Source organism: Solanum pennellii, chromosome 12 (assembly GCF_001406875.1).
Source record: "Solanum pennellii chromosome 12, SPENNV200".
In the NCBI taxonomy this organism is placed as follows: domain Eukaryota; kingdom Viridiplantae; phylum Streptophyta; class Magnoliopsida; order Solanales; family Solanaceae; genus Solanum; species Solanum pennellii.
The window spans coordinates 81,473,960-81,490,941 of record NC_028648.1 but is presented as its reverse complement, the minus strand read 5'-3'; the positions used below and the strand labels follow the sequence as shown (position 1 = coordinate 81,490,941).

General features: G+C 33.8%; 2 protein-coding genes across 2 annotated transcripts; both read right to left on the bottom strand.

Annotated features, from left to right (window-relative positions):
• Window positions 1-11,030: 11,030 nt before the first annotated feature.
• Window positions 11,031-13,160, bottom strand: LOC107005512 (UDP-glycosyltransferase 74E2-like). The gene is made up of 2 exons (XM_015204123.2): window positions 12,395-13,160; window positions 11,031-11,814 (listed from the first exon to the last, which is right to left on the bottom strand). The coding sequence occupies exons 1-2, from the start codon at window positions 13,031-13,033 to the stop codon at window positions 11,095-11,097; spliced, it is 1,359 nt and encodes a 452-aa protein (XP_015059609.1). The 5' UTR covers window positions 13,034-13,160; the 3' UTR covers window positions 11,031-11,094.
• Window positions 13,161-13,566: 406 nt separating this feature from the next.
• On the bottom strand, window positions 13,567-15,511 carry LOC107005834 (UDP-glycosyltransferase 74E2-like). The gene is made up of 2 exons (XM_015204488.2): window positions 14,836-15,511; window positions 13,567-14,398 (listed from the first exon to the last, which is right to left on the bottom strand). The coding sequence occupies exons 1-2, from the start codon at window positions 15,466-15,468 to the stop codon at window positions 13,685-13,687; spliced, it is 1,347 nt and encodes a 448-aa protein (XP_015059974.1). The 5' UTR covers window positions 15,469-15,511; the 3' UTR covers window positions 13,567-13,684.
• Between the last annotated feature and the right edge of the window lie 1,471 nt (window positions 15,512-16,982).

The following is a 16,982-nucleotide window of genomic DNA, read 5'->3' as shown; positions in this document are numbered from 1 at the left end:
CCTTTACGTATACTTACACCATTTTGACGCCCATTTCCGAATTCACAAGCCCTTTTTATGAGAATCACCCAAATTTCTGATTTTTCTGTCTATTAACCCATTGATCTGGCGCTCGACACCCAAATTATTTTTCTCAAAAAAACTTCATGAGGAACTCTTTAATTAGTTGGGGAACCTTCACGTATACTCACACAATTTTTAGCTATCATTTCCGCATTACAAGCCTTTCTTTTAGAATCGTTCGAATTCTAAATTTTTCGTGCATATTAGCCCAAAGATCTGGCGCCTGCAGCACCCAATTTTTTTCTCAAAAAATTTTATGAGGACCTCTGTAATGAGTTGAAAAACATTCACGTATACTCACACCATTTTTAACTCTGATTTCCGCATTTACAAACTTTTTTTAAAAAAAATTAAAATCACCCAAATTTCTCAATTTTTCGTGTGTATTAGCACATGAATTTGCTGCCCCGAGTGTTAGGACCGAAAATAAGCAGGTGTAAACGCGGAAGCTAGCAAAGCAAACCTTGAAAGATCACGAGTAAGAAGACAACGAGAAATATACGAAAAGACACAAAGATTTAACGTGGTTCGGTCAATCGAGCTACGTCCACAAAGGAGATGAGCAATCTACTATAAATATGAGAGTACAAAATACAGAGGGAAACAACCTCAACCAATTCACTCGGAATACATGGGAGGTTTACACAAGTGATAACGTATCAAGCTTGTGACCCACAAATTCTCCCTCTAACCAAAACTCTCAAAGCCTTTAAGACTACATTGTGAATGCTGATTAAGTAGAAGGAACATTCCTCTATTTATAGAGTCCTAAACCTTTTCCTACAAGAAAAGGATTAGTCAATTCAAAATCTTTTCCTAAAAGGAAAACCTATTTATGGTAAGAAATCAGGACAAATAAAACCTAACACCGAGCGCCCACAATTTTTTCCTAAAATTTTTTTTAAGGACCTCCGTAGTTAGTTGGAGATCCTTCACATATACACACACCATCTTTTAACGCCCATATAGGCATTTGCAACCTCTTTTTTAAAAATCGACCAGAGTCTCTTATTATTTGTGTGTATTAGCCTTGGATCTGGCACTTGGAGCACCCAAAAAATGTTTCTGAAAAAAACTTTATGAGGACCTCCGTAATGAGTTGGGGAATATTCATGCATACTCACACCATTTTTAACGTCCGTTTCAGCATTTGCAAGCCCTTTTAAAAAAAAATCGCTCGAATTCCCTGAATTTTGTGTGTATTAGCCTTTGGATCTAGCGCCCAAAGCACCCAATACTTTTTCCTCAATAAATATTATAAGGACCTTGTTAATGAGTAGGTAACCTTTACGTATACCTACACCAATTTGACGCCCATTTCCGAATTCACAAGCCCTTTTTATAAGAATCACCCAAATTTCTGATTTTTCTGTCTATTATACCATTGATCTGACGCCCGACACCCAAATTATTTTTCTCAAAAAAACTTCATGAGGATCTAATTAGTTGGGGAACCTTCACTTATACTCACACCATTTTTAGCTCTTATTTCCGCATTACAAGCCTTTATTAAAGAATTGTCCAAATTCTCAATTTTTCGTAAGTATTAGCCCAAAGGTCTGGCGCCTGGAGCACCCAATTTTTTCTCAAAATATTTTATGAGGACCTCCGCAATGAGTTGGAAAACATTCACATATACTCACACCATTTTTAACTCCCATTTCTGCATTTACAAACTTTTATTAAAAAAAAAATCACCCAAATTTCTAGATTTTTCCTGTACATTAGCACATGAATTTGCCGCCCCGAGCACCCACGATTTTTTTCTAAAAATTTTTTTTAAGGACCTCCGTAATTAGTTGGAGAACCTTTTAATATACACACACCATCTTTTAACGCCCATATAGGCATTTGCAATTTCTTATTTTAAAATCGCCCAGAGTCTCTTATTTTTTGTGTGTATTAGCCTTGGATCTGGAGCCTGGAGCACCCGAAAAATGTTTCTAAAAAAAAATTTATGAGGACCTCCGTAAATAAGTTGGGGAATATTCATTCATACTCACACCATTTTTAACGTCCATTTCAGCATTTGCAAGCCCTTTTTTAAAAATCGCTCAAATTCCCTGATTTTCGTGTGTATTAGACTTTGGATCTAGCGCTCAAAGCACCCAATCCTTTTTCCTCAATAAATATTATAAGGACCTCGGTAATAAGTAGGTAACCTTTACGTATAGTTACACAATTTTGACGCCCATTTCTGAATTCACAAGCCCTTTTTATAAGAATCACCCAAATTTCTGATTTTTCTGTCTATTAGCCCATTGATCTGACGCCCGACACCCAAATTATTTCTCAAAAAAACTTCATTAGAATCTCTTTAATTAGTTGGGAACCTTCACGTATACTCGCACCATTTTTAGCTCTCATTTTCGCATTACAAGCCTTATTTAAGAATCGTTCAAATTCTCAATTTTTCGTGTGTATTAGCCCAAAGATCTGGCGCCTGGAGCACCCAATTTTTTCTCAAAAAAATTTATGAGGACCTCCGTAATGAGTTGGAAAACATTCACGTATACTCACACCATTTTTAACTCCCATTTCTGCATTTACAATTTTTTTTTAAAAAAATAAAAATCACCCAAATTTCTCAATTTTTCGTGTGTATTAGCACATGAATTTGCTGCCCCGAGCACCCACAATTGTTTCCTGAAAAAATTATTTAAGGACCTCCGTAATTAGTTGGAGAATCTTCACATATACACACACCATCTTTTAACGCCCATATAGGCATTTGCAAGCTCTTTTTCAAAAATCGCCCAGAGTCTCTTATTTTTAGTGTGTATTAGCCTTGGATCTGGCACTTGGAGCACCCAAAAAATGTTTCTCAAAAAAATTTTATGAGGACCTCCGTAATGAGTTGGGGAATATTCATGTATACTCACACCATTTTTAACGTCTGTTTCAGCATTTGCAAGCCCTTTTAAAAAAAATCGCTCGAATTCCTTCATTTTTGTGTGTATTAGCCTTTGGATCTAGCGCCCAAAGCACCCAATACTTTTTCCTCAATAAATATTATAAGGACCTCGATAATGAGTAGGTAACCTTTACGTATACTTACACCATTTTGATGCCCATTTTCGAATTCACAAGCCCTTTTTATAAGAATCACCCAAATTTTTGATTTTTCTGTCTATTAGCCCATTGATCTGACGCCCGACACCCAAATTATTTTTCTCAAAAAAACTTAATGAGGATCTCTTTAATTAGTTGGGGAACCTTCACGTATACTCACACCATTTTTAGCTCTCATTTCCGCATTACAAGCCTTTATTTAAGAATTGTCCAAATTCTCAATTTCTCGTGTGTATTAGCCCAAAGATTGGCGCCTGGAGCACCCAATTTTTTTCTCAAAAAATTTTATGAGGACCTATGTAATGAGTTGAAAAATATTCACGTATACTCACACCTCCCATTTCTGCATTTACAAACTTTTTTTAAAAAAAATAAAAATCACCCAAATTTCTCAATTTTTCGTGTGTATTAGCACATGAATTTGCTGCCCCGAGCACCCACAATTTTTTCCTAAAATTTTTTTTAAGGACCTCCGTAGTTAGTTGGAGATCCTTTACATATACACACACCATCTTTTAACGCCCATATAGGCATTTGCAAGCTCTTTTTTAAAAATCGACCAGAGTCTCTTATTATATGTGTATATTAGCCTTGGATCTGGCACGTGGAGCACCCAAAAAATGTTTCTCAAAAAGAACTTTATGAGGACCTCCGTAATGAGTTGGGGAATATTCATTCATACTCACACCATTTTTAACGTCTGTTTCAGCATTTGCAAGCCCTTTTAAAAAAAATCGCTAGAATTCCTTGATTTTTGTGTGTAGCCTTTGGATCTAGAGCCCAAAGCACCCAATACTTTTTCCTCAATAAATATTATAAGGACCTCGATAATGAGTAGGTAACCTTTACATATACTTACACCATTTTGACACCCATTTCCGAATTCACAAGCCCTTTTTATAAGAATCACCCAAATTTCTGATTTTTCTGTCTATTAACCCATTGATCTGACGCCCGACACCTAAATTATTTTTCTCAAAAAAACTTCATGAGGATCTCTTTAATTAGTTGGGGAAACTTCACATATACTCACACCATTTTTAGCTCTCATTTCCGCATTACAAGCTTTTATTTAAGAATTGTCCAAATTCTCAATTTTTCGTGTGAATTAGCCCAAAGATCTGGCGCCTGCAGCACCCAATTTTTTTCTCAAAAAATTTTATGAGGACCTCCGTATTGAGTTGGAAAACATTCACATATACTCACACCATTTTTAACTCCCATTTCTGCATTTACAAACTTCTTTTAAAAAAATAAAAATAAAAATAACTCAAATTTCTAGATTTTTCGTGTATATTAGCACATGAATTTGCCGCCCCGAGCACCCACGATTTTTTTCTAAAAAATTTTTTTAAGGACCTCCGTAATTAGTTGGAGAACCTTCACATTTACACACACCATCTTTTAACGCCCATATAGGCATTTGCAATCTCTTTTTTAAAAATCGCCCAGAGTCTCTTATTATTTGTGTGTATTTGGATCTGGCGCCTGGAGCACCCGAAAAATGTTTCTCAAAAAAAATTTATTAGGACCTCCATAAATAAGTTGGGGAATATTCATGCATACTCACACCATTTTTAACGTCTGTTTCAGCATTTGCAAGCCCTTTTTTTAAAAATCGCTCGAATTACTTGATTTTTGTGTGTATTAGCCTTTGGATCTAGCGCCCAAAGCACCCAATACTTTTTCCTCAATAAATATTATAAGGACCTCGGTAATGAGTAGGTATCTTTTACGTATACTTACACCATTTTGACGCCCATTTCCGAATTCACTAGCCCTTTTTATAAGAATCACCCAAATTTCTGATTTTTCTGTCTATTAACCCATTGATCTGATGCCCGACACCCAAATTATTTTTCTCAAAAAAACTTCATAAGGATCTCTTTAATTAGTTGGGGAACCTTCACGTATACTCACAACATTTTTAGCTCTCATTTCCGCATTACAAGCCTTTATTTAAGAATTGTACAAATTCTCAATTTTTCGTGTGTATTAGCCCAAATGTCTGGCGCCTGGAGTACCCAATTTTTTCTCAAAAAATTTTATGAGGACCTCCGTAATGAGTTGGAAAACATTCACGTATACTCACACCATTTTTAACTCCGATTTCGCATTTACAAACTTTTTTTTTAAAAAAATAAGAATCACCCACATTTCTCAATTTTTCGTGTGTATTAGCACGTGAATTTGCTGCCCCGAGCACCCACAATTTTTTCCTAAAAATTTTTTTTAAGAACCTCCGTAGTTAGTTGGAGATCCTTCACATATACACACACCATCTTTTAACGCCCATATAGGCATTTGCAAGCTCTTTTTTAAAAATCGACCAGATTCTCTTATTATTTGTGTATATTAGCCTTGGATCTGGCACGTAGAGCACCCAAAAAATGTTTCTCAAAAATACTTTATGAGGACCTCCGTAATGAGTTGGTGATTATTCATGCATACTCACACCATTTTTAACGTCCGTTTCAGCATTTGCAAGCCCTTTTTTAAAAAATCGCTCGAATTCCCTGAATTTTGTGTGTATTAGCCTTTGGATCTAGCGCCCAAAGAACCCAATACTTTTTCCTCAATATATATTATAAGGACCTCGATAATGAGTAGGTAACCTTTATATATACTTACACCAATTTGACGCCCATTTCCGAATTCACAAGCCCTTTTTATAAGAATCACCGAAATTTTTTATTTTTCTGTCTATTAGCCCATTGATCTGACGGCCGACACCCAAATTATTTTTCTCAAAAAAACTTCATGAGGATCTCTTTAATTAGTTGGGAAACCTTCACGTATACTCGCACAATTTTTAGCTCTTATTTCCGTATTACAAGCCTTTATTTAAGAATCGTCAAAATTCTCAATTTTACGTGTGTATTAGCCCAAAGATCTGGCGCCTGGAGCACCCATTTTTTTTCCCAAAAAATTTTATGAGGACCTCCGTAATGAGTTGAAAAACATTCACGTATACTCACACCATTTTTAACTCTCATTTCTGCATTTACAAACTTTTTTTAAAAAAAAAAAATCACCCAAATTTCTCAATTTTTCGTTTGTATTAGCCCATGAATTTGCTGCCCCGAGCACCCACAATTTTTTTCTAAATTTTTTTTAAGGACCTCCGTAATTAGTTGGAGAACCTTCAAATATACACACACCATCTTTTAACGCACATATCAACGTTTGCAAGCTCTTTTTAAAAAATCGCCCAGAGTCCCTTATTTTTTAAGTATATTAGCCTTGGATCTGGCGCCTGGAGCACCCAAAAAATGTTTCTATAAAAAACTTTATGAGGACCTCCGTAATGAGTTAGGGAATATTCATGTATACTCACACCATTTTTAACGTCCTTTTCAGCATTTGCAAGCCCTTTTTTAAAAATCGCTCAAATTCCCTGATTTTCGTGTGTATTAGCCTTTGGATCTAGCGCCCAGAGCACCCAATACTTTTTCCTCAATAAATATTATAAGGACCTTGGAAATGAGTAGGTAACCTTTACGTATACTTACACCATTTTGACGCCCATTTCCGAATTCACAAGCCCTTTTTATAAGAATCACCCAAATTTCTGATTTTTCTGTCTATTAGCCCATTGATCTGACGCCCGACACCCAAATTATTTTTCTCAAAAAACTTCATGAGGATTTCTTTAATTAGTTGGGGAACCTTCACGTATACTCGCACCATTTTTAGCTCTCATTTCCGCATTACAAGTCTTTATTTAAGAATCGTCCAAATTCTCAATTTTTCGTGTGTATTAGCCCAAAGATCTGGCGCCTGGAGCACCCAATTTTTTTCTCAAAAAGTTTTATGAGGACCTCCGTAATGAGTTGGAAAACATTCACGTATACTCACACCATTTTTAACTTCCATTTCTGCATTTACAAACTTTTTTAAAAAAAATAAAAAAATCACCCAAATTTCTCAATTTTTCGTGTATATTAGCTCATGAATTTGCCGCCCCGAGCCCCCACAATTTTCTTCTAAAAAAATTTTTTAAGGACCTCCGTAATTAGTTGGAGAACCTTCACATATACCCACACCATCTTTTAATGCCCATATCAACATTTGCAAGCTCTTTTTAAAAAATTGCCCAGAGTCCCTTATTTTTTGTGTGTATTAGCCTTGGATCTGGCGCCTGGAGCACCAAAAAATGTTTCTCAAAAAAACTTTATGAGGACCTCTGTAATGAGTTGGGGAATATTCATGTATACTCACACCATTTTTAGCTCTCATTTCCGCATTACAAGCCTTTATTTAAGAATCGTCCAAATTCTATGATTTTTCGGGTGTATTAGCCCATATATCGAGTGCCTGGAGCACTAAAAAGGTTTCTTATAAAATTTTATGAGGACCTCCGTATTGAGCTGGGAAACCTTATACTCACACCATTTTGACGCCCATTTCCGAATTCACAAGCCCTTTTTTTAAGAATCACCCAAATTTCTGATTTTTCTTTCTATTAGCCCATTGATCTGGCGCCCGACACCCAAATTATTTTTCTCAAAAAAACTTCATGAGGATCTCTGTAATTAGTTGGGGAACCTTCACGTATACTCACACCATTGTTAGCTCTCATTTCCGCATTACAAGCCTTTATTTAAGAATCGTCCAAATTCTATGATTTTTCGGGTGTATTAGCCCATAAATCGACTGCCTGGAGCACCAAAAAGGTTTTCTTATAAAACTTTATGAGGACCTCCGTATTGAGCTGGGAAACCTTATACTCACACCATTTAAAACGCCCATTTTCGCATTAATAAGCTCTTTTTTAAGAATTACCCAAATTCCTCGATTGTATGTGTTTATTAGCCCATGGATCTAGCGCCTTCAGCACCCAAAAAACATTTCCCAAAAAACTTTATTAGGACCTCCGTAATGAGTTAGGGAACGTTGATGTATACTCACATAATTTTTTAATGCTCATTTCCGCATTTACAAGCCTTTTTTTAAGAATCACCCAAATTTTCTGATTTTTCATGTGTATTAGCCTATAGATCTGGCGACCGGAGCAGCCAACTTTTTTTCTCAAAAAACATTATGAGGACCTCCGTAAGTAGTTGGGGAACCTTCACGTATACTCACACCACTTTTTAATGCTCATTTCCACATTTACTAGTCCGTTTGTAAGAATCGCCCAAAATTTCACAATTTCCGCATGCATTAGCTCATGGATCTGGCTCATCGAAGCACCCAAACAAATTTTCTTTTAAAACTTTAAGAGGACCTCCTTAATGAGTTGGGGAACTACCATGTATACTTACATCTTTTTTAATGCATATTTGCGCATTTACAAGCTCTTTTTCAAAACAAATTACCCAAATTTCTCAAAATTTTTTTATGTATTAGCCCATAGATCTGATGTCTCAGAGCACCAATATATTTTTATGATATAAGGACCTTCATAATGAGTTAGGGAACCACCACTTATACTCACACCATTTTTAACCGCTATATCCGCATTTACGTGCCTTTTTTAGAAATTACGCAAATTTCTTAATTTTTCGTATGTATTAGCATATGAATATGGCACCTCGGAGCACCAAAAAATAATCTGGACAAAAAAAATATTATGAGAACCTCTATAGAATTAAGGAACAACCACGTATGCTCACACTTTTTTCTAACACATATTTCCGTATTTACAGGCATTTTTTAGTCACTATGTAAATTTCTCGATTTTTCGTGTGTATTAGTCAATAGATTTGGCGCCTCAGAGCACCCAAAAATAATTCTGAAACTTTTATATAAAGACCTCTGTAATGAGCTTTGGAACCACCACGTATACTCACATCATTTTTTAGCATTTATTTCTACGTTTACAGGCCCTTTTTTGAATTACACAAATTCCATAATTTTTCCGTGTATGTTAGCCAATGAATCTGGTGACTCGTAAAACTCAAAAGTTTTTACTGAAAACAATTTCTGAGAACCTCTATAAGGAGTTGTAATAAAGACCTTTGTTTTGCACGAGTCTTAAGCATTTTGGTATTAGATGTAATGGTATTTTAATCTTATTTTACAGGAAATAGGTTTCGGATCACCAATTTATATTGAGTCAATATCATCGATTTATATCGAGTCACTTTTATTCTCTTTAAATAATAGTCATTTGAAAATATCTCCAATTTATATAGAATCAATATCATTATTTACTAGAAAAGAATGTTAAATTATGCAATATTAGTTGACATGATTCATGCTTGTCCTCACAAAATATTTTTCGTAAAATTTCCAAAAATCAAACACATAAAACTTTACATAATAGTCATTTGAAAAAATCTCCAATTTATATCGAGTCAATATCATAATTTACTAGAAAAGATTTCTGAATTATGCAATAATAGTTGACATGCTTCAAGTTGTCCTCACAAAATATTTTTCGTACAATTTTCAACCGTTAACACATACAAATTTTAAATCCATCTCTATATATTAAGGGGTCATTTAATTAGAAACAAGTTATCCTATAATAAGTTATCTTGAGTTAGCTATATTCGAATAATTTTTTCCACGATGTATAGAGATAATTTAGGCCATCACTATTATATAAATGATGAAATAGATTTTTAAACATAACAACCAAATAAGATAAATTATTTTTATCTCATTACTATTATTTTTAATTTTTCACGCCGAACGAGCCCTAAATAGATGATGATGAGCAACTCGTATCAGGAACACGCCTAATCATTTTCACATCCTATACCAAACATGTAACAATACAAGATTTTCCATCTTAATTGCTACATAAATAATTTAAAAATTGTTTGATACGAACAATTTAACCATAAATTAGTGATGAAATTTTAATAGTGATGTTAAGTCCAGATGTAGCTCAAAAACTATGAACTAGTTATTTGGGCAACGATGAACACTTGAAGAGAGATCGATAACGTTAGATGAAAAACCCATCTAACATTTTTACTCCCTTCTCCTTTGTTTTCCAGACATGTAACGGTGTCCACCAATTAAATTTGGTGGACACCTGACTATATGTCTGGTATAAAATAAATTACACATGTATATACATAAACTATTTAAAACAAACATGTTTGCAATAAATTTTTGAAACAATCAAACTATATACATGGTCAAGATAAATAACAATGACATAAATGATATAAAAAGTTATATATATTGACGATGCATAAAACTTAAACTCGTATCGTAACAAGAGGAAGAAATAAGTTGGGAAAGAGATAACAAATGGAATTAACAACTTGGTGTGTATGTTAATAACGAAATTGGGCGGCAGACATATAAATAAAAATAAACTAAGATTAGGGTTTCATATTGGAGTTTATTTGGGCTTGGAAGTTTTCAATCTGTAAGGCCCATATTTATTATTTTAGGTATTTGTGATTTTTATTAAAAAAAAATATGGACTAAAATACTCTGAGTATAAGTTATTAAGATGTGTGGTAGAGAATATCTTGTTACGTAATAGTGATATTGATCGTGTTTTAATCTATATGACACTTGTTATTTTTTATATATAAACTATATGAGCTTTGACGTATATTTAATAGACATAATACATAAATGTGTCTTTTAATTTAAATTCAGGTGACATTCATGTCTCTTACTTCGAGTTGTGCACAAGTAGACACTTAAACATGTATAAAATTGAACAAAATAGATATGTGTGTCATACGCAGGTGTGGAGCTACCTTGTATGAAGGGGGTTCGGGAAATTATATTATTTATACATGGTTAAAATGAATTTATATGTATATATAGTAGACGTTGAACCCCCTTCGTCTATCTATTTCTACAGATTTTGAACCCCATTATTGAAAATTCTGGCTCCGCCTCTGGTCATACGTGACATCCAACAATGACAATTTTTGTGTCCTATTGGCGTTATACGTGTATTATTTACATAATTATGCAATGTAAGAACATGATGCATAAATTGATCAAAGTCTGTCAAATTTATTTAAATATTCAAGTCTAGTTTATTACAAGTTTGAGAAATTCTTCAATATTCTTGTCTGAACTTCCTCCTTCATCTACTGCTTCCTTAGCCAATTTTTTCCATTTAATTGCATTCTCTTTAAGCATTACACCTTTCTCTTCCCTCATGACTCGCCTTATGGAGCTCGCGATTTCATCTCTATTAACTACACCATTTTCTCCAGCCTTAACACGAACTCCTGTTTGCCATACATCACTAATAAATTTCGCGTTAGTTGGTTGATCTGACCATTGTGGCATGGCCACCATCGGCACTCCCAAACTCAGTGCCTCCAGAGTCGAATTCCATCCACAATGAGTAAAGAAACATCCAACTGCTTGATGTGACAACACATCGAGTTGAGGGCACCAATTCACAATGAGACATTTCTCTTTCGACTTGGACATGAATTCCTCTGTAAGTTTGTTCTCTTCTGTAGCTCTAACAGCCCACAAGAAGTAGAAATCGCTCATCATCAATCCTAAAGCTAGTTCTTCCATTTGTTGTTCGCCAAGATTGGCTAAACTTCCGAATGATACATAAACAACAGAGCCAATTTCCCTCGAGTCTAACCACTTCATACAAGTTTCACTGTTAGGTTTGAAGAGACTCAAACCGTACTCTTTGTCATCTTTTAGTCGCTTGTCAAGATACATTGATGGAATAATTGGACCGATGGTTTTGATTCGACATTGTGTCCTTAGCCAGCTGATCACCTGTACAAAAATTCAGCAACAGAATTAGAAACTTTCTATAACCGGAAACTCTTTAAGTTTTCAACTTCTAATTTATTCTTGATACATTTCTCTTCTAGTCAGAGAATGTCATAACATAATTGAGACCTATAACTTCGTAGTAAGTTTTTACCCTTCGATAAAGAGTCGTAAAAGGATAGCTCAGTGCACTAAGCTCTCACCATACACGAGAGAACGACTAGATCATAAGGTCTATTGCAGGTAGCCTTATCCTGCATTTCTATAAACAAAAGTCTACACGATGACCGAGGGGATTTGAGCCCTAAACCAAGAGGTTAATATAGCTTAACAAGCCCCTCTTTTACCACTAGATCAACATCACACCATATATGGTTTTGCAACTCGTATTTTCGAATTTCTCAATACAAATATAGGATCCCCCTAGAACTACTCCCACCTAACCTCGTGAATCCGCCCTTGTCCACAACTTGAACTCATAATCTATTAATCACATAACAACAACTTTACCAGTCAAACGAAAACACAACTTACTAACAACAAGAATATGAATTAAAGACGGGTAGGAGGGGGGGGTTATTACCTCCTTCTCCAACACATCAAATGAGTTGAACAAAAGCCAATCTGCTTTCTTGAAATTGATATTCCTGCTGAATACAAGTTTCTTAAGAGATGGATACAAATCAGTTTGACACACAAAAGAAGGCAAATCTTGTTTTTGCAACAATGGAAGTGAAGGCAAACAAACACCATCATCATCAAAAACACAAATATTATTTTTTTCTGGATCCATATGATAATATACAACACTAAGAGCACAAGATTGTGTAAAAAAAGCAGCCCCTTTTAACCCTAAATCATGTGCCAAATCAATTGCCCAAGTTGTTATCGAATCGAAAACAAGAACCTTCACAGGATACTCAGAATCAGACAATTCCTCAACAATTTTTGTAAAATTTTTTGACACCAAAACATGAAACCATTCAAGAAAAAGATCATAACTTTGAGGTGGGGTTTCATCATTATGTGGAATAGAGTGAATCTTGATTGAACCAGATTCTAATATTGGCATAGATTTGGTAACAGAGTCTATGGTGATTAAGGTCACTTTAACTGATTCTTTTGATGTTAATCTTTTGGAAAATTGAACCATTGGGTTTATGTGACCTTGTACTGGAAATGGAAGAACTAAAACATGAGATTTGTTGCTTTTTTCTTCCATTTTTTGCACTAATTTTACTCTTTGTAACTTGTAAGTTTATCAATCTCAAGAAAATAAGACCTAAAGATTGTTTTTTTTTTTTTTCATTTGGATAAGAGAAAACACACCCAGTCTTAAGTGGAGAGTTTGACCAAGAATAGTCAAATATAAAGTCGTTTAAAAAATAATGTCTTTTTTAAATGTTTTTTTAGTTTTAACTTGTTACGATACATTTAAGATCGTAAATTAAAAGATACTTTAATAAATTTTTTATATAATAGAATATAACATATAAAATGAATTTATAAGGAACTTGTTTTTTAAAATGAATATTATTATAAAGCATGATTCTCATAGATTTGTTTGTGATGAGTGATAGATTATAACTTTTTGGGTAAATATTGAACTTTCAAATCATTTAATATTACATGAATGATATTCATATATGGTGGTCATGAATTTTTGGTCCCGCTTGATATTTGTTTAAAAATCTTTCCGAAAAAATTATAGCCTCCGCTTTCCTGGAAAAATAAAAATAAAATGTCACATCAATATTCTGAATAACAAGTCCATACCTTTTATTACCATACATTATGAAACAATAATTAAAATCGAAATTTTGAGGTATTGGTAAAGTAAATGTTTTATGTATATGTTACTCAATTTAGTGCATTACAAGTTTGAAAGAAATTCTTCAATATTTTTATCAGAGCTCCCTCCTTCATCTACTGCTTCTTTAGCTAAATTTTTCCATTTCATTGCATTCTCTTTAAGTATTATACCTTTCTCTTCCTCCATGACTTCCCTTATGGAACTCGCGATTTCATCTCTATTAACTACACCATTTTCTCCAACCTTAACGCGAACTCCTATTTGCCATACATCACTAATGAATTTCGCGTTAGTTGGTTGATCCGACCATTGAGGCATGGTGACCATTGGCACTCCCAAACTCAATGCCTCGAGGGTTGAATTCCATCCAGAATGAGTAAAGAAACAACCAACTGATCGATGAGCCAATACATCGAGCTGAGGGCACCAATTCACCATTAGTCCTTTTTCGGATAACTTGGACATGAATTCCTCAGGGAGTTTATTCTCTTCTGTGGCTCTAACAACCCACAAGAAGTAACATTTTGTCAGTATCAATCCGAAAGCTAGCTCCTCCATTTGTTGTTCATCAAGGCTGGCTAAACTTCCAAATGATACATACACAACAGAGTCAATTTCCTTTGAATCTAGCCACTTCATACAAGTTTCACTATTAGGCTTGAACAGACTCAAACCATATTCTTTGTCTTCCTTTAGTCTCTTGTCAAGATACATCGATGGAATAGTTGGTCCGATAGTCTTGATTGGGTATCGAGGCCTTATCCACTCGACTATCTGTATAAAATTCATGGTTTGATTTAGATCGATTTTCCTCTAGAAAGAAATGTAACCACTTAAATCCTTTTTTAAAAATATTAGAACCAAACATATTAGGTATAGTCATATGGTAAAAAAAAGAAAATAGATCTAGATCTACTCCTCTAATTTTGACCATTCTATGTTTGTATGTAGCATAATTGAACAAAAGATGAGGTTTAGCGAAAATGAGGATGTTGAAGTAAATATGCACACATACTAGGAGTGATAACATTAAGAACAAAGATATACTCGACAAGATAAGAGTGACCTCTGCGGTGGACTAGGCGAGGGAAGTCAAATTAAGATAATTCAGATATGATAATGTCTGCATAGTTTCTACCCTTCACAAACCCCAACACAAGTATATAAATGGAGTGGACCCAAAGGATAACATTAAGACAAGAGAATAGTACCTCTTTTTCCAATGCATCAAATGTGTTGAATAAAAGCCAATCTGCTTTCTTGAAATTGATGTTCTGACTAAAGATAAGTCCTCTAAGAGTTGGATACAAATCAGTATCATAGATGAGAGAAGGCAAATCTTCCTTTGTAAGCAATGGAAGTGAAGGCAAAGATACATCAGAGCCATCAAAAGAAACTTTGGTTGTCTCTGGATCCATATGATAGTATATGGCACTAAGACAACAAGGTTGTGTGAAAAAAGCAGCCCCTTTTAGTCCTAACTTATGTGCAAGATCAATAGCCCAAGTTGCCACCGAATCGAAAACAAGAACTTTCACAGGGTACACAGAATCAGATAATTTCTCAACAATTTTTCTCAAATTTTTTGATACCAAAAGTTGAAACCATTCAAGCATTGGATCAATATTTTGTGGTGGAGACTTTTCATCATGAGGAATGGACTCAATATTGATTAAACCAGACTCTTTTGGCATGTTTTTGCTAATAGAGTAAATTGTGACTAAAGTCACTTTATTAACTCCTTTTGATGCCAATCTTTTGGAAAATTGAACCATTGGGTTTATGTGGCCTTGTACTGGGATTGGGAGAACTAAAATATGAGATTTGTTGGATTTTTCTTCCATTTTCTGCACTACTCTTACCTGACTTGAAAGATATAAAGGGCTGGGCATGTATATATATATGGCATAATATATATATTAGACCCTAAACTTGGATTCAAATTTTAACTTTGACCTCCAACTTTCATAATGCACAAACAGACACTTTAACTATCCAACTTTAAAAATAAATAAATACATGCGTCCCACATGGCACAAACCACGTAGGACAAAAAATGACATGTAGGACATGTGTGTCTATTTGTTCAACTTTATACAAGTTTAAATGTCTATTTGTGCACATCCAAAGCTGAAGGACATAAATGTGATTTGAAGCCAAGTTAAATGACACATTTATGTATTATGCTATATATATAGTGTTAAGTTTGGTCTATTTTTTTGATTCAATAGTCAAATATTAATTATTGTGAATGACAATATCAGCTTAGGATCTATAAAACTATTAGTCTAATGATTACAAAAGTATTTTTTTTTTCTCATAGTGGCTTTAAACAATTGGGTGTGATGACACACGTGTTATTCCACCAAAATAGGTTAGGGTAAACCTAACGAAATAAGATTAAATGCGGAAGTAAAATAGATTTAAGGACTAGTATAATATAAATCTGCAGAAATAATAACATAACTCTAAATGCCTCCAAAAACTGGTGTCACGTGTACAAGTCTCTAAGTAATAAAAAGGAATACAAGTTTTAATGTCTTTGTGTCTAGAACGGAACAAAAATAAAAAGAAAGAGTAAGTGATGTCTGACGAAGTGACAAGTAACTACCTCACAAACTATCAGGGTCGTCTCAACAAGTTTGGAGTCCTAAAGCCAAACATTATAAATAGGCAATATTTTTATAGTTGATAAATATAAATTGAATATTTATAATATACTAGTGTGATTCTACAAATGAGGTGTGAAGAGGCAAGATATATATAGACGTTATGAAGTAAGAATGCAAATAATGTAAATTTTCAATAAAAATTATATAATAAAGTTTGGAATAATAAAATATGACTCAAATTTTTAAAAAACATGATGATATTAAAATAGTAGAGATGAATTTGACAAGTTAATAAATAATATTATAATAGTGTTGATTAGTTTTAGTGCTTGAAATTTGAATAAGACACCAAAAACAAATTTGATTTTTTTATAAACACAGAATAATAAATATCACATAATGTAGAATATTTGAACGTTTGAGAGACTTAAAAATATTCAATAATAAGAGAATAAAAAATAGTGAAAGGAGAATAAAGAAAAATAAGTATAAGAACACAATATTATTAGTTCATAATAATAGTCAAAATATAAAAAAACTCAACAGCAAAATAAATAGTCACACGTGAAACTAAAAAGAATATTACTACGATCTAGAAAATATGAGAAAAGACATGGAATATCAATTATATGCTATTAAATTTGTTAGGATGGTAGTTGCAGAAATTAAGTAAATTTCTCAAAAAAAAATTGTGTCAGTACATGATTTGTTTGGTAGTATGAATTTTGGGTAATATTCATAAAAAC

Coding starts and splice junctions, on each gene's coding strand:
- LOC107005834 (XM_015204488.2), bottom strand. CDS start 15,468: ATGGAAGAAAAATCCAACAAATCTCATATTTTAGTTCTCCCAATCCCA. Junction 14,399..14,835: donor TTGATGCATTGGAAAAAGAG/GTACTATTCTCT, acceptor AATTTTATACAG/ATAGTCGAGTGGATAAGGCC.
- LOC107005512 (XM_015204123.2), bottom strand. CDS start 13,033: ATGGAAGAAAAAAGCAACAAATCTCATGTTTTAGTTCTTCCATTTCCA. Junction 11,815..12,394: donor TTGATGTGTTGGAGAAGGAG/GTAATAACCCCC, acceptor ATTTTTGTACAG/GTGATCAGCTGGCTAAGGAC.